Source organism: Sinohyriopsis cumingii, chromosome 4 (assembly GCF_028554795.1).
Source record: "Sinohyriopsis cumingii isolate HCF-2022 chromosome 4, ASM2855479v2, whole genome shotgun sequence".
NCBI lineage: Eukaryota > Metazoa > Mollusca > Bivalvia > Unionida > Unionidae > Sinohyriopsis > Sinohyriopsis cumingii.
Window position 1 is genome coordinate 111020373 of NC_142964.1, and position 27799 is coordinate 111048171.

The window sequence follows — 27799 nt, forward strand, 5'->3', positions numbered from 1 at the left end:
TCGTACACAAGCTTTGGTAGCTGGAGACGTCAGGTAAGTCGAGTTTTGCGATGAATGAAATAAGGAACAGATAGACCGACCGACGGACGAATTGGAAATATTAGATAATAGTTCATCCTTATGGCGATAATAAATGCATTTGTCCTGTATTCCTAATAATATTCTTTGTATATTTCAAATTTTACACACATTAATTGATTGTCAGAAAATAATGGCGTGCATAGGTATTGTTCTGAAACATAAAGACCTAATATCATTAGGATTCAAAATACGTGTTAAAAGTGCATATACCTGGGGTGTACCTGATAATTAGTAGCTAAGAAGCCTTCATGTAATAAATAATGTCACAGCTCAGTGTACAAATTATACTGTGCTGTAAGTCACAAAGTTTTCATTGATTCATTAATACAGAACATTTATATTACAAACAATTAACTTGTGATTGGCATTTATCTCTATCACAATATTTTATGTAAAAATGTATTCGTCTCTCCATTAATTTATCTGTCTTTTAAGTTGCCACATTCAGATATCAATCGCTTCAGAGTTTTGGCAACTTGAACCATTCTATCTACCTCTCTCTCTCTCTCTCTCTCTCTCTCTCTCTCTCTCTCTATATATATATATATATATATATATATATATATATATATATATATATATATATATATATATATATATATATATATATATATATATATATATATATATATATATATATATATATATATATATATATATATATATATATATATATATATATATATATACATATATATATATATATATATCTGTCCGTCTGTATGTCTATCTGTCTATCTATCTATATATCAATATATATATCTCTCTATCTATATATCTATCTATCTATCTGTCTGTCTGTCTGTCAGTCCGTCCGTCCGTTTGTCTATCTATATATCTATCTAATCACCGAAGAAACTAACTAGCAAGAGATTAACAGGAAGTACAGAACCGCATGCTCCTATTGCAAGTAATGACGTTAAAGGTATGTTATAAATAATTTACGTTAGAAGGTACAGAGACATATTTTATTTGACATAACATGCAAAACTTATTTACAGACATGAAAATCCACATATCAGCTCACTACTATATATTTCTTTCAAGATGATACTCAAGTAACCAAAAAAAAACAGAATTGTTACAAGCACCTTAAAATGTTTACGCTCATGTATCAATAATAGCATTTATATTATAAGTAAGTAATAAATATTGTTTGTTTTAGGTAACTGTGGATATCACATGACGTTTATTACGTTAGTCTGTCTATACGACGTTTTAACTATGCTAATGCTGTACATGTTTTATCTTTCTTACATAGCATTTCTGATGACACAAAGGAACACGGTAGGGGGTTTTAAAAGCTGAGAACAATAGAATCTGAGTTTATTGTAGATATAAAACCCTTTGTATGTTCAAGCCAACAGAAATAAGCCATGCTGACCCCGATAGTACTCGTATGTTTATATTGTCTCTTTTGGAGAAACGGGTCAAACACTTTGGCTTCAGTTTCGTTCTCTTCCTGAAGAAAGAAAAGTGTTTTTGTTTTCTTCTGATCATTCTGATTAGTGTTGCCCCATTTAAATAAATTATTACTCACACGATTTTGTTTCCTTGTTATTGGTCCGCTGTGAAAGAACTTAAACAGCCGAAGTAAAATAATTTGTCATTTTGAATGGTGTGCATTATTTTTCACACATAAATATATGCTAACAAATAATACTTTGTATTCTTCTCATGTGTAAAGACTCGCTAGATCAGGATTCGAAAAAAAATACGTATCGTACGTACACGCTTGCAAGTTGAGTCAAGCTGCAAACAACAATGATCCAGATCTTCAGTAGCAAAATGTGCCTGCAGATCAGGGTCTATGCTGTTTATTCTGTGCATTATAGGACGACATCAGATGTGGGTATGTGCAGTTGGTCTCGGATTGTGAGTACATACAGTATTTAAACTATCTTGTGATTTCGGATATATGACGTCACGCACCAAGGTGGACTTGTGTTACGATGTGAGATGAAGGGGTGGGGGAGGAAGTTTGAAAAAGTTGACGTCCCTAAAACAGCACTAGCTACATCTACAGAGAAAATGTGAACTATGTTGCATGACATGATCATCTTTGGACGATGACAACGTAGAAAAATAAATTCATGAGATGCGATGTCTATATCTCTATTCCTTGTATTTTGAATATTTTTTCTAACCATAATTTTTCTCTTCATGTTTCCAAAGGAGTAAGCCCAGATCGATCAAAATATGTTTTATGTATCATATAATTCAGAATGCATTGTTGAATCGTGTGTATTTCTAATACAAAGTGATTTTAAACCAAATTTAGTTTTGAATATTGTTGGTGGGAGGATGCGTCAAAGCTTTGTGAAGTCAATTTGGGTTGGTCTGAAATTTTGTGACGGTATGTGACGAGGGTTAGAGGGGTGGGTGTGTAAACAATCCGCTAAAATTGAATGACGTCATATGTGGATTGCTTCTAATGAATTAGACACTTCTGATTTTATCTCATTGATCAAATGTGTACCATGGCAGATAGCATCTCCGTATCTTTGAAAAGGGAGGGGGGATGGAAGTAAAACTATCTGTCATTGTGAATTAAATGTTACGTATATTGGATTTAGTTTACATTTTATTCAACTTAATTGTTTGTAAGTTCTAAAAAAAAATTAAAAAAACATTCTTTACATGTCAATGTGAAGAAATTTTGTTTAATAAGAATTTGATATTTTCCAGAAAATTCAGTTTGACCTGACTCTTTTCTTTGACGCCTAATAATAGAAGCACTGTTTCTATTTTTGACCTAGTTCCTGGCATTGAATGATGGTCAAGTAAACAACTTCTTTTTAATTCATTTTTAATGTGTGAATGATCATGGTGAAATCAAGGCTGTACTGGACTACGTGCCATTAGACTTGTATATACTTTCTAAATCATTCTAGAATGTGATCACGTGACCCTCACCCGGGAATCTGTTTTGCGTCTCGAGTTACTGTATAATCTTTGTTTATAGAGATTTTTTTCAGTTTGGGCTTAACACACTTGATGTCAAGGTGGTCGTTTGTTTGTGACCAGGTTTGGAATAAGATTTTAATTTTCATTCAGATTATTTGGATTCTAAAGGATAATTCTTTTTCCTGAAAAGGTTTGAGTGCTCAAACAGAATTCCTGGACAAAGACATTTCTCTACATTTTATTCTGAATTCAAACACCAGAATATTACTTTCTGTGGTTTACAAAGGAATGTAAACATCAGCACTATACTGTCTACAGTGTACGTCATCGCCTTCCGTTTTGGATTCTTCGTCGGGAATCGAACTTGAATTCATTAGAGCATTTCATTATTAGGAGTTCTAAAATTTAATTTGTTGATTATTATGTGATTATTTTTGGATTTGATTCTTAAAACCGTAGGTTCTTTTGTTTTCATTTTCTACCGAGTTTTTCCAGGGAAATAAATTATTTGTTAAATTTTTTAAAGCTTGTTGTTTTCACTCTTTCTTTTGTTACTGTTTATTTGGGCCTAAGCACATAACATAAGATAAATAAGTTATTTAGCAAATTTTCCTATCTTCAATATCGTCTTCTCATGTACATCAACCTAGCATAAACAAGATATTCAGACACGTTTTAAAACAATGTTATGGTGTAGGAAGCGACCATGCTGACTTAATTTAGTAATGATACTTATGTTCAGCTAAACCTGCGATGAGTCGATTGTATAGGTCAGAGAAGTTAGTTATGGCTTTCCATGATTCTTTAAAACAAAAATACTGAACAAATTTATTTAACTAATTAGCCATCAATGCATCAATCCAGCCATCCATCATCCAGTATCTATCCGCTAACACAGCCATCCATTATCCATCCATCCACCCAGCTATGCATCAAACCGTCTTGCCACATATCTATTAAGGTGCATTGTCCGTCTTAATGGATGTGCGCCTGTCAGTCGTTGCAAATGGTTGGATACGAGATCAACTCTGGCGAATCGGACGACCCAATTGCCATACAAAATCAATATATTTCTTTTAAGATGCTATTCAGAGAACCAAACGAAAGAATAACACATAGAATTTTAATTAGAATGCATACTGTCATGCACCAAAGACAGTTTCTATTTATAAATTAGTGACTTACATTGATTAAAGTTACTGTGTTCTGAAAGTAGTACATGGCGTTCTTATAATAATCTTTACAACTTTAAATCCAGTTATCATGCACTTCTTTCTGTTCGCCTGTTAAGGAGGGGGGCTTCATGGTTTTTTTTTTTTTTTTTGTTTTTTTTTAATGTCATTTTTAAAACATTCACTAAATCACATTTTACATTCAAAAGATAAGAAGCTGCATGGATGTGGGATGTGCTCAAAATATATAGAGTAAGCCACAACTTAGTATCTTGACAATTATTTATGGTGGGAGTGTTTTCAGTTTTCAGCAAATCCATATAATAATATGGGAATTTGAAACCTCTGATGTCATTATAACTATACTGTTAATGAACAATATCCATTATGCAGTAGTACAGATGACTTCCATTATCACGCCCAAGATCCACGAGTCCAATATACGTTAATTTTATGTTGACAATAAGGAAATACTGTTATAAACAGAGAGAAAACAAAAAGAAGAAAGTCAAGATACAAATCATTATTTGCATTTGACCACCCAATGGTACGCGATTCAAACTTTTTACGAAACTACCACACACCGGTACACAATGCAAGCTTTTTACGAAACTACCACACAATGGTACGCTATTCAAGCTGTTTACGAAACTAGATCTTTTTTGTTGAGGAGGATTTTTGATGATGTGAAATACAACATCGTTATTTCTTTTTATTCTTCTAGTTTTTAATTGGTAACTATGGTCGACTGCAAGAACAGCTGACACATGAAATAATTGGTTTTAACCGATTTTCGTGCTTTCTAAGTATGAAAGTCGTCGTTTCCCTCTGACTTTGAAATATTTATCATTCTTTATCTTCTTCTCTTCCTTTGTAAATAATATTGGCAGGATGATGGCGATAATAATAATAATAATAATAATAATAAGAAGAAGAAGAACAATAATAAGTAATGGTAATAGTAGTAGTAGTTCTAGTAGTAGTATTATAACACGTGTATTGGTGTTATTATTATTATTATTATTATTATTGGAAGCTGTGTTAGCTAAGTTGAGAGAGAATTGGACTCAAATTCTATACCCGCTCAGTCCAGCCTCCCCACTCGGTGTGTCCTTTGGAAAGGTACTCGGCTTCGTTTTTATCGGCAAGATGTAGCTACTCGTATACTCAGAGTGTTGTGAAAATCAACCAAACATCACTATTGCATGACGTTAATCTGGGCACATATTAATTCACCGAAACTCAAAATAGTACATGCATATATAAAACACACTGCATTTTATTATATCGATCAACATAAACCTTTTATCAGGCGCACTGGTATACCTGAGCAGGTAAAATTCTTGAAATTCAATATGCTTCATTATGTCTGTGTTAAGATGCACTGAAAAGCTTTGAATGTGTTTGTTTTGGGCTTGTCGCTAGGAAGTATGGTCTATAACAGTCTTTTTATTAATATATAAACAGTGTAAAATGTTTTAAATATTCATAAATGGTGCTCATAGTCATTTCTTCCTTGTGTAGTAGAATTAATACAAGATGAGAACAAGATTTAACGTCATATACCCATGTTGGCTTAGCCGGGATTAGAATCCACGGGGACGTCGGTAATCTGTGAAGGCAAGAGTCTATGTCCACTCAGCGACACGGGGCTCAAGATTCGAAGAATTGCAAATGTTGATATGCGTATATTATGCGATAATAAAGTACTATGTGTTAGAACGATATCTGTCCTATCTTGTGTAAAAGCCATCAACAAAGTATAGTTCAGGTATGTAATATATAACAAATGTTATTGTGCATAAATTAGTTATAATCTCCACGTCACATCGACCTTGACCTTTGACCCCCAAAAGGACACCTTTCTTGTTTTTCAAAGTGAAAGCTATCCGTAAAGTTTGGTTACTAGAAGTTGTGGACAACTCCAGTTATTGTGCAGAAACCATTCTACTTCGTTCAGTCACAGTAACCTTTACCTTTGACTTCTGAGCTCATTTTTCCTTATGCCCAATGCATGTCGTACACAAGCTTTGGTAGCTGGAGACGTCAGGTAAGTCGAGTTTTGCGATGAATAAAATTAGGAACAGAGAGACTGACCGACGGACGAACTGGAAATATTATTAGATAATAGTTCAGCCTTATGGTGGTAATAAATGCAATTGTCCTGTATCGACTCTTCCTAATTGTAATCTTTGTATATATCAAATTTTACACACATTAATTGATTGTCAGAAAATAATGGCGTGCATAGGTATTGTTCTGACACATAAAGACCTACTATGATTATGATTCAACAATACGTGTTAAAAGTACAGTGTTTATTTTATAAACAATTAACTTGTGATTGTCTGTGATTGTCATTTATTGCTCTCACAATATTTTATGTAAAATATGTATTCGTCTCTCCATCTGTCTGTCCTTTAAGTTGCCAACATCAGATATCAGTCGCTTCAGAGTTTTGACAACTTTAGCCATTCCGTTGAACGGATTGCACAATCAGCACAGAAACTTCCTTGTCCTAGACCAAAACCACCTAGCACCAATCATAATCAGCGCTAATAATAGTATAATAAATAACTTTGTTGAAAGACCAATCAGCAATTTACCGCAATACACGAACAAGAGTGTTCTTTCTACGTAGACAGGAACGCATAGGTACATATAAATGGATTGCAAATGCTTACGTACATGCACCAATGATGTATTCCATTTGTTTATGCGCCAATTACCTTACTGGTTAAAAAACAAAAACCCCCTATGGGTATCAGGGTGTATTTATAGTCACGCTAAATATTGACTGCTAGAAGGATTATTTCATTTAAGAGTTCGATCAGAGCTAACATGGACATTATTAGATTCCGTTGTTCTACATTTGCTGTTCTACTAGCGATTGTGTCAACAGGTATGTATTTAATCGGAACTTACATGTATCGTGCTATGCCTGCAAAGAACAGTTTTGCAGCATACTTGTCAGAAAAGAAAACATTTAGGACGTTAGTATTATATTTTATTCCCTTCACAATAGATTTGCAAGGGGTAAAAATACAAAAAGTACTACATAGTTATATTTGGTAAAAGTACAGATATGCTTTAGTGCACAATGAATCCAAGGTTTCGCTATGTTCTGGATTGGTTATTTAGGAAGATAAAACTCAGTCTGGTATTTCTGCGACCTTCATATGACCTTTTCCAGAACACGCTGACTAAAATAGATATGATGCTGACCACTTTTCTCTCGTTCAAGGAACTCTCAAAACAAATGGAGGACCACCCCACATGACAATATATTACTTGAAACTTGTATTGCTACTTTATTGGTATAACTTTTGCAGTCACCCTTAGGCGAATTCACCTCTAACATATATAATTTGTCGATTAATGAGTTACCACAAGTCACTTGTTATAGACTTTTCTATAATAAAGATCCATATATTCCTCGCCCATTATAGCCATTGCAATATTCTGTTTGGACTACGTAACTCCAATACAATGAAGCCTGTCACTTAAGATTTCCGATACAAACGTTTTTATTACCTTTCCAAATCATGAAAGATGCCACTTAGAATGTCTGGTAGGTTGGCAAAGAAACATATCACCTGTCAAGGTAGCATATTTTTTGCCAAGGTAGCATATTACATGCTAACAAAGCATATTACCTGCCAAGGAAGCACTTTACCTGGCAAGGAAGCATATTACCTGCTAATATAGCATATATTACCTGCAATTCTGCAAAGTCTTGTTCCGCAATACCACGCATTATCCTATACAATTAGCATAATTTCGTTAAAAATAAGAGGGTATTGCAGAGTCAAATTAATGTTGTAAATAGAAAAAAGTAAAATTAATGTGGTAAATAGAAAAAAGTCAAAGAGGTAGAAACTGAAACCTATGCTGTTTTAAAAATATATCTGACACCGTCTGCCACAGAGAATTTGCAAAAGGAGGTCAAAAAATGACACTGACCAATAGGAACTGTGTCGATGAAATTGTTTGACTAAGTGATGATAGAATAAGGTTAGAATTAACTTTGGTTTAGATGTGTTTTTCTTTCGAAAAACGTAGCATATTTAGTGACCAAATCTTTCTATTTGCCACCTTTATATCAAAGATCATAATCTAGTAAAATAAATACAAAGTAAATACAATACTATAGTATTGTTTAATATAAATGTTATTACATTTCTCAGCAATGATAAGATGATAATCAAGGCTAGAAACAAAACTGCGCTAACATGCTGTTATACCGTATAAATGCTTGTAATATACTTTTATATACATACGAGTGTTTTAATGGCTTAAAGATTACCTAACTCTTTGTCTTTCCTTTTACTATGCAATTCTTATAGATAATTTGAAACAATTACATCTTGTTTACATGTACAGTACAGACCGAGAACGGTTATTTCCGAACGCCGAACCCACCTTGTACAATGTGTGCAGACGTGTCTGCCATTTCGTGAACCGTAAAGTGTATGTAACTGTATATTTGAGACCCAGTCAGAGAAGAATGTGCCCTTCCTAAAAACGAGGTCCTACGGTAACGAATATCACATTCGCAACGGTCCCGTTGAAACAAAACGCATGCTTCCTGTTTTCTATTTCTATCTTCTTTAGTTATGTAGACATGCAAGTCCTTCAGCAAGAAAACTTTTTCAGAGAAAAGAAAAAGAACATTTCTTTATTTAATGTATCGGGTAGTACTTTTAAATATCTGACAAATATTCATGGAATAAATATTTATTCGACCCTACGCAGATAGACGGACGAAGAACAAAGACATGTCGCTATGCAAAACATTTCCATGACTTGACGCAATACTCTTGTCCACGCGTATTCATTCTCTATAATTATGAAAAGAGGACGCTATACGTTTCAGTCAGTACACGCTATTCATTTCAGTCAGTACAAGCTATACATTTCAGTGAGTACGCGCTATATATTTCAGTCAGTACGCATTATATATTTCAGTGAATACACACGTCTGAAACTGCGCTCTTATCTCCATGGTTTGATCTATCTTACAATAGTATGGGACTGCAATCAAACACACCATTATGTCGGGTAACTTCATACAATTTGAGTTAGGTCGTCTAATTTTGAACAGGATATCTCTGCTCACTGCAGTCCGAGGCTTCTTCAAAAACGGTTTTCGCATATTATCATCTTACGTGGACGTAATTTAAGTGACGTGAAGAATAACAATGTGATCATCTTGCTCTGGTTGGCTGAGATTGTTACAATAATGGATGCTATATTTCTGATCCGATTTTGATCAAACTTGAAATATGTGTTTATATCATCAATATTAGGGGAGGTCCACGTATAATTATGAGGTAATTTTGCATCTGATTCGCTAAGTCGACATTTTTGATCCAGCTTTGATCAATCTTGGAATATGACCTAAAAATCACTTAAACCTGTATAGCTTAGATAAATAGCACGCCTAAAAAGAGCGCTATCTTACATCCGATTTGACAAACTTGTTACCACTGTAGAGCCATATTCCTGATTGCCATTTAGACCTAACATAGAATATGCGCTTGTATATTCAAGATGCTGGAGGAGTTCGATAAGGAGTTAGATCTACTCATACAACTAAGGCGATTCTGCATCTATTTGGCTGAAACTTGTTACTGGTAGGCCTACGGATGACAAACCTGGTAAATAGAACTAGGACATCGAGACAAATAACTCAAACATTTAAAATAAAATAGCTTTTAAGAAACTGGTATGCATATTTGGTAATTTTATTTTTTTTTTGTTTAACGCATTTTCTCAATACAGTATATGTTATACATGATGGCCAGTGTAACTGGTGGAGGAAAAGCCCGGTAAGAACCACCGACCCAAGAGAAGCTACTTTCAGTTTTCTCGCATCACCACATTGGGCAGGTCTGAGATTCGAACCCACGCAGACAGAAGTGATATGGCAGTGATCGGTAAAGGCGAGCGCTTTAGACCACTCGGTCACCGGGGACCCCAAAATACGTATTTTAATTATGTGTCAAGAGTTGACTAAATGTTTTATGCTATCAAGATCAGTGACGACTCCCTACTAATTAATCAATAAGAAAATAATGATAAAAAATAAAATTCCCACGTCTTCTAATGAAATAAACATAAAAAAGTTTTTTTTTTCTTCTCAAAAACCCCTCTGCTTTACCTGTGATAAATATCATGCCTAATTGACACAAAAAAATAAGTGGAAATCTATCTAGTGAAAGAGACAGAATCTGAGCTGCCTGAAAACCTTTAACTTGAAATTACACCAAGTAACCTATAGGATTCGAGTCCTTGTAATGCTATGTGTACACTTTAAGTGTGATTTTTTAAAGTGTTACCCGATACAAAGTTACAATAGTCTTCTGAGTAGAGTAGTGTTTAAATAAAATGGCATGCACAAACTAGAATCTATTTTGTGCTTTATCAATTTTTTAAAACCATTAATAAGGTTGTAAAACATATCACTTTTAATATTAAAATGTCTGATTATTTCTCCCCCTCTAGCTCTCTCTTTCTTTTTCAGCCTCTGTTGGTTGCTCAGTCAATATGTCAGTATTTTAAATTTTCTATATGTGTATGATTTTACGATGAGAAAAAAAGGGAAGTTCAATCCTCTTGAAAGAGGTGTCACTTGATGATGTTGTAAATACAGCTACATGTTTGAAAATCTTGGCTTGCGAAGGTAGGGGATCGAGCTGTAAAGACAAAAGTCTGTTTGAGCTTCTGTCCAGCAAAAACTTTATTGAAATACTCAACATATAAACTTACATTTCAATATCAAACTACAACAAGCTCAATTTTCGGATATAAGAAATACATATAAAACTACGATATTCTTTCACTTACCAACATCGTACTTGTATAATAACTGCAGTTTAAAATGTAATACAGATAATTAAATATCGAATAAATTCAGGATAGTAAAAGAATCTAAAATTCAATATTTCAGACTAATATCGTAATTGAAAGATATTTTACTGAATTTATTCTAAAATGTCAACATATTAAACTCTATTATTTAAAGAGTATTTTATTTCTAAATTAACTATTACTGAGTATGAAGTTGGTAGCGAACGTAGCTCTTACTATAATCAATACTATAGTTATAAGTAAATATAAGTTATTCAAACAATTAAACTTTCCGATACATTATATTAAAGAACAGCAAGAAAATATTAAAATAATCTAATGTTTAAACATACTGATGTTAGGTTAACATCTTAACACTAAAAATTCTTATACTACGAAACATTGTACAATAGATCATAATCCTACCTGTAAAGACAAAAGTCTGTTTGAGCTTCTGGCCAGCAAAACTGGTGTCGGCCGGTGGCTGGGGCTTTATTTACCAGTTTCTTAAGACAACGCCAAATATGGCGCGCTCCTAGTTCTTTGCCATGGTCAGAACCTCAAGTGAAGCTTCGTAGTCTCTTACAGGCTATCGTCTGGATCTATGTACGTCATTAGACAGATAATTCTACAACGTCAGCGCGATTAGTAATAGCTTATGTTTTTTTTAGGTTACCGCAATGCGATACTTTACATGTAGTTTTTTGTGCGCCGACCCTAGGATACAAGGAAAATGTATGCATAGACGGTTCGTACTTGATCATAAGGGCGCAATCTGTATTAAGTAGTATATAAATGTAATACGGAAATAAATGGATTCAATCTCAATATATTTTAATAGAAATTTACTTTCAATATAATTTATCAACTTACTTTTTAATACCATTTAGAGAAAATTTCAATCTTGTTACTTGTACTAAAAAATTCTGTCCTAATAATGATATTGGTTTTGTATGTTTCCTTCACATGTGACTTTTATCCCGACTCGTGGACCATTGTTACATGATACTGTAAGCATAGTAAACACGAAGCAGCAAAAGCTTCCCAATCTCAATCATCACTTGAACATTCTTTCATAATAATTAATAAAACATTCGCTATAACACATTTAAGTGTTAAAACGAGCAGTCGTTTGAGTCGTGTGTTCCAAAAAACAGACCGTTTCGGACTGTTTGTCCTAACTGCACACATATTCTTTTTTTTTTTTTTTTGAAGGGTAATCATTATAGGTCAAAGTTTAACAGAGGACTATTTTCTTTCTTTGTCTGTCTCGAATAATCTTATGGATGCAAGTGAACGTTTTGACCTATTCGCATTTGTATCACTGCGCCAGCTATCTGCAGTTCACAACTGAGTCGCTGTGTATCAAGATTACCACATTTAAGACATCAGTTTTAGCCACTGTTCTTTGAAAGCTTAAATGTGTTTAAACGTCATTGAAAGTTTACACTAAAGTTTTCAGTGTAAACATAACTTTGTACGCTCTCTTTTAGGGTTAGGATATTTTCAATTTGTGTTCTACCTTTTCAAAGGTTCAACAGTATTGACCATACGCCGTTTGAACTTTGGCCCTCATCTTCGTTCATACGCCGTTTGAACTTTGGCCCTCATCTTCGTTCAGAAATGTGAGAAAAGACATCATTTTCTTCAGAATCATCATTATGTTTCATTAGAAACTTCCATCCAAGGGATCGCTGGTGTCTGAAAGTCCGCTGCTCTGGTCGAAAGATATGCAATGTTTGAAGTGCTCTACTTTAGGAATTTAAACCAATTTTCATACAGACGTGACCTCAGATTTGGGTGGCGTAGAGAAAATATCCAAAATTGGATAGTAAACCAACAGATAGCAGAATCGCTTATTTAGCGACTATGGCGCAGAGTGAAGCCTTTTCGTTAAAAGCTACAAATTAATTTCAAACACGTGACCCCATTACTTTACTAATTTTAATGATTTACTGAGGTTAGTCTATTACAAGTTTTGGAAGCAATTTTAACCTAAGCGGGGGTTCGTAGTTTTGCACGCTGTAAAACTCTTGATTTTCGAAGGCAAGTAAATCTAACTTGTAGTTCGCAATCTCTTAAATTCCATTTCTACTTCTAGTGATCGGTTTTGAACAACACCGGAACTTGTGAAGTTGGACATGTAATTAGCAACGTTAGTTGTCTATATAGATTGATAATGAAATTTAAAATTTTAGTAAATAATATCGTTTGAAAGCTTCCCCTGCTTGTAACTTATTTTGAATTTTTAGAGACAGTGGTCTGTTGATGGAGATTCAGTGCTTTGGCAGACTTGACTTTGAGTATTTGGAATACTCATTTCTGAAATTAGTACCTGATTATTTAGGTGCAGAATTGACAACACATTTAAACACGTGGAAATCAAAGCATTGAATTCACTCATATGGTTTTCTGCACACATAAGCTTGTATCTAGTATGTGTCTATACTGATAACTATTGATCTGATCATGAGAATTGATAATTTAAGGCTATTGAATTGTTCATATCATAGGGCATTAACAGATATACTGTAGGAGCTGAATGGCCGGATTATATTCATGCCTGAGTGGGCACGAATATTGCATAAGTTGGTGTCTGTTATATGGATGTGTGTAGGTTGTTTCAGTCTTCTTGCGGTTTTGAGCACATGACAAGACTCAAGAGCACAAGTCGAATATGGAGGAAGGATACGATCTCGCTTACACTGTTTATTTATAGTATATTCACATATATTTCCTTTCCTCTTACATTTTCGTCATTTTTATGGACGAAACTTCAGACTCTTTGAATCTAATGTGAAATATCCACTTTAGCATAGAATTCGCTGTCTCGCTCTGCAGCTCAAAGCTACACCCCCAACCCCCAACAACACCCCCCCCCCCAAAAAAAAAAAAACAACCCAACAAAACAAGTCAACATTGTCTGACAGGTAGCTGAAATAAGAAGGCAGAAGCCAACAGTAAAATAGTTTTCACAGAAGCATAGATAAATGTGACTTTGCTCTTATGGGGTGCCAGGTGGAAGAAAAATTTGTACGTGCTGTTCATTAACTTGAAAATGTGTCTGAATCACCCTGACGCTTAGAGCTGTAGCAGGGTCACAACTGTAGAGGCTTAAATTTTGCAGTGTCTATTTGGTTACCTCCCTTATGCTATGAATTCACAATATCAAACACCGTTTAACACTGGATACGTCTTCTCCAGAAGGTACAAATTTGATCTCGTTCTTAATTTATTAATTACAGTTATCATTAATTTGATAGTTGGTACCTTATAAGCCTAAAGTCTGACAGCTTTCCTTTGTTATGGGCAAGTACTAATAATTGTTTTAAAGTTGACCTGTCTCATGTTTAAACAGAAAGTTGTATGTTTAGTACTCTCTCTCTCTCTCTCTCTCTCTCTCTCTCATCAGTTATAACAATTTTCAATTTTACATTTTAAGTTTTTTGTCCATTGGTATTTGGATTACACAACACAAAAAGCTGGCATATGTTATTTTTGTTTCGTTTCAACAATTGCGTTGATAGTGTTATGTTTGACAACATACTGAGAGTCATCTCCCTTATATAGCAGTTTTTAAAAAAAGGCATCAAGCAGCAGTTTTCCCATATAAGCCCGAGTTTACACCCTTGAAATACACGAGTTTGCTCCCCTTGTATGAGCCTGCGTTTGCTACCTGAAGTTGGCTTAGAGATTTTAGTATCAGATGATGAATATTTGATCACATCCTTTAACAACTTGAAATGTGTAACAAGACAATATGGCCTTACAAATGAGAACACATTAATTCCTCGTTGATGATACTTTTGGTTTTAGAAAAATGATTTGCAGTTTCTTTTTCCTTTTGTGAAGACGGAAAATCATTTTAATGTATTACCCTTAATACAACTAGCAGCAAATTTGCTAACATGTCCTTTGTGCTAAACCGATTCGAATGCTCTGAAATGCCACAATCACATGACACTTTTATCGTCAAGAGGTTTACAGCTTGATGGTATATTTTGATTACCTGATGTAGAATAGGATAACCTGTGATAAAACACTGGTGATATTTATAAAACAGATGACTTCATTTAAAACGACTATAAACATTATTAGCAAACGTTCTTCAAACATTTTATCTAATGCACTCGATAAAGCCATGCCTGTATTTCGATAGATCTGATTTTATCGCCATTCTAAATATAGGGACAACATTTACCATTTTCCGTTTAGACGGGAAGATACCCTTTGCTTCGGGATTATTCCAGTAATATATATAACGGAACCGGAATCTCATGACCATCAGCTAACATAAATTTCCGTTTAAGATATGATTTGGTCGAAAAACTGACTTCGCATCTATAGATCAAATAATCTACGTTATGTCATCCTGTGTAATAACTATTTCCGCTGACAGTGAAAAATATGGGCAATGCGCATTATAATCATCATGTGTCGAAATATAACAAAAATAAAACGTTTGAAACTGTTAGCTAAAAAAAAAACGCGTTTTAGACTGGTGACTAAAATAAAGCGCTTAAGACTGGTGACTATAAATAATGCGTTTTCAGGCTGGTGACTAAAAAGAGCTTTAGCTGGTGACTGGAAAATATATTTTGTGGCCTAGAAATTGATGAGCCATAACGACATCTGTCATTGTATGTAAATTTGTATAAGCGAAATTTATATCCCGGATATTTCATTGGTATAGTAGTCATATACTATTAGGCAAATTTAGACTTGTTTAAAAGAAAATTTTGTCGGCTGCATAAGGTAATTTTATTTGTGCTTTGTTGTCTTTTTCTAGTATTCTTGGTTTAAACCGCTTGGTTTCAATGTTCTAAGGCGGCCTATCCAGTAAGATTCCTTTTCTTTCCTGGTTTGGGAACTCCAGTTGGGGTTGTGAGCAGTGTCCGTGATATGACACTTACTGCAATTGCCAATCGTTATGGCTCATCAATTTCTAAGTCAATACAAATATTTTCCAGTATCAGCAACAAGCTGAAATAAACTAGTTGAAACATAATAAAGTTAAAAGGTTTAATTCCTGTAGAAACAACCATGTAAATTTTCGCAAACATAAATGTTTTTCTGTTTTATTTCTTTGTCTTGTCTATGTTTTGCATTAGCCTTTGAAAAAGACTGATTAAAGAGTCGAAAGCGCTCAGGCTAGTTAGATACTAGTTTCGCACTGTTCGTTGTCAGTTTATTGCATTTATCTTAATCAATCCCTGACACACGTGATCTCTTGATGGATCCAGTGCACTGGAAAGGATTGTTATTTACCATATGATTTGTATTCTTATACAAATGCTATAAGAGGAATGCTTTGACATTGGCTTTGACGTGGCCAACGTTTCAGTCTTTTCAATGGCAGTTAAAATGAAATATTTCTTTTCATTTTCACTAGTTATCACAAAATATAATTGTATTGTAATAACTACATACATTTTAACAATCAGATAGGTCCTTTGTTTCCGGACCTTGTTTTTTGTGAACTTCATGTTTGATTTCTACATTCAGCAAACCCGACAATGTTCACTTGATTGTGAAAAGAAACAGTATTGTGGGAAATTATTAATATTTTATAAATTATATCAATTTTTTTTAAATTTTATGTCATTTATATTTGTATTACTACATTTGATCCGAAATTCTTTTACAGCTTTCTCGGGAAAGGAGTTTGAGCTGTCTCCACAAGATGGATGGTATAATAATCTGATACACCCTGACTGGGGAGCAGTTGGTAATCTCTCTCTCTCTCTCTCTCTTTCTCTCTCTCTCAATCAATCAATCATTCAATCAATCAATATTTACTCGCCACCATATAGCGAAAATTGTGTTGGTGCACCATTGACAACATACATGCAAACATACATACATACATACATACATACATACATACATACATACATACATACATACATACATACATACATACATACATGATCTTCCACAGGCCCTCTCTGCTAACAGTGTCGAAGGCCTTGGTCAGGTCGACATAGGTAGAGAAAAGGTCAGTATTCTGCTCTTGGCTTTTCTCTTACAACTGCCTAGCAGCGAACACCATGTCGATGGTTCCATGCTCCTTTCGGAATCAACACTGGGTTTTTGGTAGGAGTCTATGGTCAAGGTGTGATGTGAGACGGCTGAGGAGAATCCTGGCGAGTATCTTGCCTGCGATGGAAAGCAAAGAGATACATCGGTAGTTGTCACAAGCCTGAAGATTTCCTTTGCGCTTATACAGGTGTATAATAGTAGCATACTTGATGTTACGTACATCTGATTTAATATATATTTATTTTAATTTAATTGTTTGTTTGTCAGTTTTAATTTTTAATTTTAGTTTTCTTACATGCTATTGTAATGTAAATTTATTCACTGGAGATTAAATTTTTCCAGAAAATTGGTTGACATGAATCACTCTTTCGTAAACACCAGGTGTTGGCCCGGAAGCTGAGCTTGATTAAAAATTAGTAAACAAAGATCTACTTTTTATTTTAAAATGATTGGTTGTTGTCAAGGTCATGATGGGACTTCGTGGGTTAAGAAGTAAACACATTTTTATGCTGGGAATAAAATCATTGGTCTAATCAAAGCCATATTCTGGTGTACGTGACCTAAACACGATCACATGACCCCCCACCTTTTTTTCTTTTTGATTCGCAATTCTGGTTTTTCCACTGCTACGCATTTGTTGGTTTAATAGAGATGTGTAGAGGGAGATTTCTCAGTTTTTGGGCTTTTACACTTGGTATCAATTTTTTTTTTTCCGCCAGATTTTTAGATCATTTGGATTTCAAAAGGATTAATTCTTTATTCTCTGGCATATTTGAAGAGTGCTCACATAGAATTTTCGGAAAGACATTGCTTACAAATTTTATTCTCCAACACAGGAGTGTTATTTACAAGGAACTGTATACGACAACATTGTATAGGATACAACTTACGTCATCGCCTTCCATCTTGGATTCTTCGTCGGGACTCGAACTTTAATTCAGTAGAAAATTTTATTATTAGGACTTTTGCAATTTAATTCGTGGATTATTTTTGGATTTGATTCGTGAAACCGTAAGTTCTTTTTTTTTTCATCTTTACAGAATTTTTCCAGGGAAATAAATTATTTGATAAATTTTTAAAAGCTTGTTGTTTTCACTCTTTCCGTGTTACTGTTTATTCGAGCCTAAACACGTAACACTTGAATTCCTGTGGAAGCGTCTCTTTTTGTCACATGAGATGAAACAACTGATGGAGCTTTTCATTCAGAGCTACTCCGCCTTCCTTGTATATCTCTGCTGAGATTGAGTCTGAGCCAAGAGTCTTGCCACTAGAGAGCAGACATATTGCTTTCTGGGTCTCTAACATGGTTGGTGGGTCATCCAGCAATTCATTGACTGGCACTTGGGTCAGCCGATCAATGGCTTCATCATTGAAGGATGTTAAGCGGTTCGGGACACAGTTGAAGTGTTCAGCCCACCTTTCGAGGATCTTCTCTTTGTCTGTGATCAATGTGTTCCCATCCACACTGTGGAGAGGGGATGATCCTGATGATGATGGGCCACAGTTATTATGCTCCTGAGAAACCTGGACAGTGTACCGGCGCCACGCAAAGAAGTTGAACCACTTCCACACCACCTGCCTCAGAAGACTCCTAAACATCAAGTGGCAAGATATGATCCCGGATACTGAGGGTCCTTGCTCAAGCAAGCCTTCCCAGTATCTACACTATATTGACGCAATCACAATTGCGATGGGCAGGCCATGTAGCTCACATGCCAGACCACCGGCATCCAAAAAAATCTCTTATATGACGAGCTTGAACAAGGAAAAGGTAACAAAGGAGGCCAGAGTAAACGATACAATCACACCCTGAAGACGTTATTGAAGAACTTTGACATTAGCTATGACACGTGGGAGCAGACTGCCGAGGACAGTGTCGTGTGGCGCTCTTCCATCACTAAAGGTGTTGCAGCCTGCGAGGTCAACAGGTGGGCTGCATCAGAACAAAGGAGGCAGGCCATGAAATCCCGAGCCAGTAACCCCACGAACAGCGTTGCTACCACCCCATGTCCACAATGTCAAAGAGCATTCAGGGCACATATCGGCATAATCGGCCACCTATGGACCCACAGATCATTTGATCCCGATAAAACACTGGATGATTAAAGTGGTCCTCATCGACGGCTACCTACCTATCTACCTACCTACCTACTTGAACTTCATTGAAACCTCTAACCCAAAATTATCTTTGAAAGCATTGCAAAATTTTTAATCTGATAACTCTTTAACATTCTAAATATTGTTTGTGCGTACAATCTGGAAAAAGAGTGTCCTGTTGGTAACGAAAGGGCCAATACAGGAGCCGAAGATGCGCCTCAGTTACCCTTTTCCCAATAGAAGTTGCCATGTGTTTACATCAGATGTTGTATATATTAGAATGCTCTAAATCTTGGCAAAAGATGTGGAATGTAAACTCCAGAAACAAAATTCAGAGCGTCAAAGCCAATATTGGAGAGTGGAGTCTCTTGTATAGAACACATCGCCGAGATGAAGCGGTATTATGCCGATCGCGTCCCGGACACACATAACCGACTCCTGCTTAACTCTACCAGAGTACATACCACAACAGTGGAACTCATTCTTCTCGAGTGTGTCGACCTTTACACTGTGAGACAGAAATATTCTGATGTCAACTTGATGAAGAAACTGTACCATTAATACCAATCTACGGTGTTAAAACGAGTAACAGAAAAAAGCGAAATCAACAAGTTTAGTTGTTGTTGTTGTTGTAGGGTTTAACGCCATTTTTCAGCACACGATAGGCTATACATGGCGGCCAGTATTAATGGTGGAGGAAGAACCCGGGAAAACCCCGGAAAGAACCACCGACCCACGAGAAGCTACTGGCAAGCTTTCTCACATACCCACATTAGCCGAATCCGAGACTCGAACCCACGCAGACAGAGGTGAGATGGCAGTGATCTGTAACGGAGAGCGCTTTAGACCACTCGGCCACTCGGGACCCCATCAAGTTTAGTAATGTTCAACCAATAATAATAATAATAATAATAATAATAATAATAATAATGTTTATTTTTAATACGGGCTACTGGCCCATGATGCATATCCATACATCATGCGGCACAAAAAGATGTAATAGTGCGAAACAAAAGAACATCGTATCTATTTGCAGTGATATACAGATATAAATGAAAGTAATTATTGCATTTTTAGAAATGGGTGTGATCAAGTATGTATTACACAGTAATCACACAAACAAATTGAAGGGAACCCTAAAACCTGCATGGTGCATGTTTTGTGATATTGATCTAGAGTCTTATGTAGAGGGGGTTGTTGATTAAACGGTTTCTCTAATATTTAAGGCCTTTATAGTTAACATTGTTAAACTAGTCATCAGAATTTTACTAGTATCATTTTGTATAAAAGACCTAAATTTTTCTAAAGTTGGATTTTATATACAAAGGTGGGTAAATATTTTCTTCGTATTTCTCCATATAGCGGACGCTCAGGAATAAAATGGAATTCATTTTCGATGTTAACTTTACAAATTTGACAAAATCTTTTCTCATAGCAAATACTTTTAATTAATTAATTAATTAATTAATTAATTAATTAATTAATTAATTGATTAATTAATTAATTAATTAATACATCCATGCATACATACTATACTAATAATAATAATATGATTATTATTATTATTAGTAGTAGTAGTAGTAGTAGTAGCAGTAGTAGTAGTAGTTACTGACTTTAACTATGACTTGCATCATTAAGTTTTCACTTCACGAATTATATTACATGTCACTTAAATTTGTGTAATCGGATTTCCTTTCTCTTTGTTGATCCTATATTTTCAAGGAAATCCCTCAAGAGGGTTCCTTTCTATCAGTTTATGCTATATCTGGGAGGAAATTTCCTTTTCAAATTTCAGTATTTTGACTTGTTTGGTAATGAGTCAGCATCAGTGACATAACACAATTTATTGACAGAAGACAGAAGTCGTTGGGTAATTAAAACATACATGTGTGATATATGTCTCTGATTTGTAAATGTATCCGTGTCGTTATAACAGGGTAAAAAGAAGGGAAACGGAAAAAGCGTTAGTCTGATCAGCACTACAAATATACATGTTATTAGTCGCACTAACCATTATTTTTGTTTGCAGATGAATAAGAATAATTTAAGTAAACTTCCAAACGCTAATTAAAAGAGAAATCCTGCGTACAAAATAGTTTTCACTATTTGATCTTCATGCAGTTCTAAGCTAGAATACCAATGGAGCTTTGGCTCATCTGACAACTTGGTGGTTGTTGTTGTTGTTGTTCTAGGGTTTAACGCCATTTTTCAGCACAAGATTGGCTATACATGGCGGCCAGTATAACTGGTGGAGGAAGAACCCTGGAAAAACCAGGGAAGAACCACCGACCCACGAGAATCTACTGGCAGGCTTTCCCACGTACCCACGCTAGCCGAGCCTTGGACTCGAACCCACGCAGACAGAGGTGAGATGGCAGTGATCCGGAACGGTGAGCGCATTCGGCCACTCGGTGCCCCTTGACAACTTGGATATAAGCCATTCTTTCATTATCACACTGGCACACTATGTTAGCTGCTCTATCCAAATCGTCTTATTCCAGCTAAGTACATTTCTTTCTCTTCCAGTAATGTCATACCGGTACGTCTCACTGGTACGTATCACTGGTACGTCTCACTGGTACGTATCACTGGTACGTCTCACTGGTACGTCTCACTGGAAAGAATTGACAATTTTATACCTGTCTCCGTTCTTCAGATGGATACATCTATGTTTTTGCATTTACATCATACTTTTAATGACGGATATTAAATGAAACAAATATAGAAATAATTAGGCATTTTAAAAGCGATGAATAAATTCTTCTTTACATAAAGATTACACAAAATCTATGCAAGTGTCGGAGACCCATTAAAACTTTAATTAGAAATGGGTAAATTCATTAGTACATTAAAAATATACAAGTACCATTCTTGCTATGTTTTCCATACAATCTGTTTAATAAGTTAACTTGAATAGTATAACTACATCTAAACAAATCGATCCGCATACCACAAACATGCTCAACAGATTGATCAAAGATTAAACGTGTCATTTGATTGGTTAATTCGTCTCCATATACATCATTTACAGCACGTGACAACTTCATTTATAAGCTAGGATAGGCACAATGTACTAGATGAACTTTATGATAACAGTTGTTCATTTTGTTTACACTTTGCATTGTTTAGATTTTTTTGGTGGTAGTGGGTAATCATAAAATAACATGTCCTAAGATTTGTGATTGAAAATGCACTCTCACTTGCAATGCAATTATATACAAAATCTCCGTCAGTCTGTCTGTGTGTCTGTCTCGTAGACTCACGCTCACACACATACACATATGACCATCGATTCGCGTTCTATAGACCTGACAGATCTAAGACTTCATTAAACATGGCCAAACTTCACAAATGCGAAGCTTTGTACAAGAAAACAGCGAACCTCTTGTATCGGAAATACTGAAGTTGATTTTTTTCGTCTCCTAATTTAGGTTCTGCATATGTCATTATAAAACGGACTGTACTGATTGAATACATAACATGCTTTAGTCCGGATTCCCTTTGAATCTTTCCAGCACTACAGCATTAGTTGTATTTATATTTTGTACCATAAATATAAGAATACAAAGTTTCCTTTATTTTGCAAAATGTTGACCTCTAAAAAGGTCATGAAAATATATATTTTTTTAGACGGCACACGATGCACTTTTCTTCTCACTGCTACAGGTAGAATTTTAGTTTCAAAGTATGAAACTTTGCTAGGGTTATTCTACATCTTGGAGGTATGATTACATAATGGTTATGGTTAATTTGGTATTTTATTTGATGAAACAAAAATCATGACCTCGTATTCCTACTGTGACTTATTTCGCTTGGACTTTAGAAGAAAATGATTTAGATAACCATGTGTTATATTAACTTGTATCAGATAAGATTATGTGTCTTACACCGTGTTCCAGACGGGCACCTCTTACGGAGAAGCCGCGTGGCATTTAGTGATGGTGTCTACGAACCCTCGGGCAAGGACCGTCCCAACCCCTTGACCATTAGCAAGGAGGTGCATGATGGGCCGGCTGGACTGGGATCGCTTCGGAACAGGACGGCTTTTCTGGTCTACTTTGGTACTTTCTTCTTCATTAGTTTTTCTGTTTATCTTTATTGTGTGAATATTTTGTTATTTATTTACTTATATATATATATATATATATATATATATATATATATATATATATATATATATATATATATATATATATATATATATATATATATATATATATATATATATATATGACGTTTCCTTTTTCGATTTGATGAATTCGACCCAAGTTATGTCCTATTAATTTATCAATTTAATAAGCTTTTACTTTAATCTCGCAATAAATAATATACAGGGTGAATAAGTGAAAATTTCAAAACTTTACCTTTACAGTAATGTTTCGTATTTTTTCCACTTTCTTTCTAACATTCCTATAATGCTCTTGAAAATAGTGACATTAACAGAAAATGCCTTTGTGTCGGGAATTATAAGATCAGGTAATACGCATGCGCCGTTTGAGCAACCTCAACTGCATTATCATATAAAGCATTGTGTGCTGCAAAACTCGCCAACTTGTTTTATTTCTTTTATCACCATACAAATTCTGAGGTTGTTGCATCACTCTTTAACAGGTCAACAGGTTGTGGAAGAAATTTTGGATGCACAGAGACCGGGATGTCCGAGAGAGTTCTTCAATATCCCTGTGCCCCCGGGTCATGATTATGACCCGGAACGAAAAGGAAACATTGAGTTGCCGTTACATAGAACAAGATTCGATCAGAGAACGGGGATGTCGCCTAACAACCCAAGACAGCAGGTATATCTGGTGCACTGGTTGCAAAATAAGTTCTTTTTGCTGATCCCACCCACCCACCCCACCCCCCACCCCAAAAAAAGCCACAAAACAAATGAAACAAGCAAAACTCATCTACATGACTTTTACCATTGATAAAGCAATAAGTGGTGTATAACGATCTTTAGTTTCTGTCGATAAAGGGTAATTTTGTAATTTATTGACACTTTCACGTAAAGTTTGCTGTTTTAGGACTTATTGGATAGTTTCGTACACAGATTTTGTTTCGAAAGGTCGGATACCAAGTGCCATGATATAAATAAAAATGCCTGATCGTTAAGCCCATCATAACTTATCCACATGAAATCAGTCTTGTAGTGCATATCGTATTATTACCTTCCTTTCGTGATAATCATTGTATCAGAACATTCGTATCGTACTAATATTGTATCGAGACGTTTGTTCCTTGAAAATATTGTATTAGGACTTTCGTACCATAATAATATTGAATCAGGACTTTCATAGCACGATACGTATCGCATCGCAACAGAACTTCAAATATATGGTTCTAATCAATGTGAACAAAAATGCGAAAAACCCACGAGAGGATAAAACCTTCAACTCTCATACATACAAAATTGACACATAAAATACTGTCAGGACGCATATAATAGAGCAAATGTATGATTTCCTTATAGAAGACATAGATGACAATAAATTGCCAGCTCAGAATGAGTCGCCGTTCAGTCAGCAGAATATATTTGTCACGTGACTTGGTTTCTTCCTTTAAATGTATTAAGAAACTTTGCCTGTTTGCTAATTGCTTATTTTACACATTTGTTAGTGCTTTTGTGGAATTTAGATTTTTTTAAATATACATGCTGGGTTTATGCCAAAAACTGTTGATGTACAATATTTTTATTTTAGTTTATTATATTCGTTATATTCCAGAATAAATATGAACTAGCTTTTAATCTTATATCTACTTTAAAATTATCAAGTGCAACTCGATAGTCTTTTGTATATAGATGCAAGAAGACAAAAAAATATTAAATATCTAAGTACAAAAATAAAACAAGCCATTTTAAGTTTCAAATACTATAATAGTTTTTTTAATATTTAAAATTGTTAAAAGAAGACATTTTGTCATGTGCTGAGAGAAAGAGACATTCCTTACCGTATCCAAACTGTTGCTTTACATACCGACTATGCTCGCTTATAAGACGGTACCAAATGAAAACTGCACAGATCTAGATCTGACGGCACATTATCTGGATCAACGCAGTTTGTTAGGAGTAATTAGTACAACAAGCAACATTGACCCTGTTCTGCTACGGCAGATCTGGGTCTTTGATTTTTGCAGTTTGTCTCGACTTATAAGTGTGTACATACGGTAGTCAAATCCATAATGTATTGTGTCACAATATTAATTTTCATTCGATTTCTTAAGTCAAAATCTAACGGTAAATTTTGATTAGTTTTGTGGTGTTTTTCAGTTGAACGAGATCACACCATACATTGATGGCGGGTTGTTTTACGGCACGTCTAAAGCATGGACGGACTCACTCCGAGAATTTAAGGATGGTCCCTTAAGGGGCCGGCTAGCAGCCCTTGACCCTAATGCTGATATCAAGGATAGTTTCCCGGCCCGAAACACCATCCGTCTTCCCATGGCAAACCCACCTCCTCCCCGGGAACATGTTCTCAAACCCGTCAATAGGTTCTGGAGTAAGTAGTTATATATGTTAAAAATTAATTTTAGATTTTGTTTTCAAAAATAGGGACATATTTGTTATGCTTTCTGGCGTCATCTTGATTTGCTACCGTCCGTCCTTCCGCAATAACGTCAGTCTGCACAAGCTGACGTGTTAATTACAACTTGATATATAGCAGTTAAAATTAGTAAATTTGTCTATGTGTCTGTATACAACATGCAAATATATTCCATGCCTTATTAACGATTTTGTAATTTTGATTGATTTTCTGAAAAGTGCCGAGGGAGACATTTGGACTGTTCTTCTTAGCAAAAATATTGTTTTCATAAATACGCAACAACACTCTTACGCAAGCAAATTAAACCTGGCAGACATATCTGTTTGCATGTAGAGTGAATTTGATGAAAATTGGATGCTTTGTAATAAATCTTGCATTATTATTATTGGTCTCTATTTTACACTTTTGCGACATAAATGTTTTTGTGACAACCTTGTTAACGTGATGACACAGAAACTTTTAGAACTTCATATATATATGCAGCTAACATTATTATATTTTTGTGCGATTTAAATCAGTACATATCATGTATTTGTTGAAGGAACTGAGATCTCTCACATGTTGTGGGGGCAAACGCTGTGTATTTCTACAGCTCAAGCTAGTTACTGATGTGTCTCATAAAAAATGAAAAGCAAAGATAAAAAATCATACCACATATCGTTTGTGAAAATCTCTTCTGTAAATTGGGGAGTTTAATTTCAGGTTCTCAAAATATTTAAAACAAATATACAGACATTGACCAGTAAGTTCTAAATTCCTAATAATTTATACACTAGCTATTGCCCGTCCTAGAACGGGAGTGATACATTTTGAATCAAAAAAAGTATTTTAAAAAAATTGGAATAAGCGAGAGTTAAAAGAAAGTTTAACAAAAAAAAAAAAAAAAAAAAAACAGAAAAAAGTGTTTAAAAACTTTGGTATGCCGCTGCGAGTTTCAACTCGCGACTTTTTGTTTGGCAGCCGGGAGACCCAGTCTAATGTGGGTGTTTATCTACGTGATGAACTATCTGCCGCTGTAAAAAGAATTAATTGACAATGCATGGTTTGATTTTAGTTTTAGAGAGTTGGACAGATATAGTTTATAAAATATGGCTCTCACACACAAAGACACACATATCATACCAATACATTTGAACACTGCAGCGTTCAAACGGCCTAGTTTAGTTCACTGCTGGGTAAACGTTTACAAAATCAATAACCATGAAAATGAACGTGTACCTGACTATTAATGTAATTGCCAACCATCTTTCTATTTAAATTATAGATTTTGAGATCCCTGCTTCAGAAGACTGTAGCGGGTAATTTTGGTTAAATATTTTAAGAGCGTGTTCGATTTTCACATCGCTAGAAGTCGAAGAAGACGAGAGTTGTTGTGCCATACACTATACATTAGGTTTCATTTAGAACAGAAAGATAACCTGTCACTTTTAAATAAGACCTATATAGTCATTGTATTGAAGAATCAGTTTACATCAGAATGAGGTAAAGTTTTGTTAATTACTGCATTGGTAGAAATGTAAACTAGGTAAATAATACATTGTTATTCATCCCACAACAAATCAAATGTTTATTTTTGGATCCACAATTTTGTTTTTTTGTATAGCAATATATTTGTTTATATACAAGTAAGTAAAAATGCCAACTTTTGCAGGACTTGGAAATCCAAGGGGCAATGAAAATCCTTTCCTTTTGGCATTTGGGGTACTTTGGTTTCGTTGGCATAATTATATGGCCAATGAAATTGCAACAAAAAATCCCGATTACACTGATGAAGAAGTTTTCAACGAAGCACGGAAGTTTGTCATCGCGCATCACCAGGTGAGCTACTAATGAATTACCTTATTTAAAACACAAATCACCTAACAAAATTCATCTTGCAGAAAGGAAAAACAAAATGAAAACATGATCTTATTTTGTAGATTAATTAAATCTCTGTATGTAGTTTTCTTTTTAAATTTTCACCTCAATTGCAAATGCAGCTTTTAAATAGAACGTGATATTAAATAGGCAGGAAACATTCTTTTTACCTAGATAAGTATCAAATTTCTAAACATTTAACGTTTGAGACGGCCATCTAAACAAATAAGTATTATACGCGGGTGC

The 27799-nt window shown here is 34.9% G+C and overlaps 1 protein-coding gene across 1 annotated transcript in view; it reads left to right on the forward strand.

Moving 5' to 3' along the window:
• The first annotated feature begins 6847 nt into the window (after positions 1-6847).
• Positions 6848-27799, forward strand: part of LOC149801886 (dual oxidase 2-like) — a 63342-nt gene continuing 42390 nt past the window's right edge. The window contains exons 1-6 of the mRNA XM_089956266.1: positions 6848-7062; positions 16660-16740; positions 23051-23212; positions 23763-23947; positions 25420-25651; positions 27348-27514. Of these exons, the coding sequence (XP_089812392.1) occupies positions 7002-7062; positions 16660-16740; positions 23051-23212; positions 23763-23947; positions 25420-25651; positions 27348-27514 (888 nt within the window). The 5' untranslated portion in view covers positions 6848-7001. The remainder of the gene's footprint in view (positions 7063-16659; positions 16741-23050; positions 23213-23762; positions 23948-25419; positions 25652-27347; positions 27515-27799) is intronic.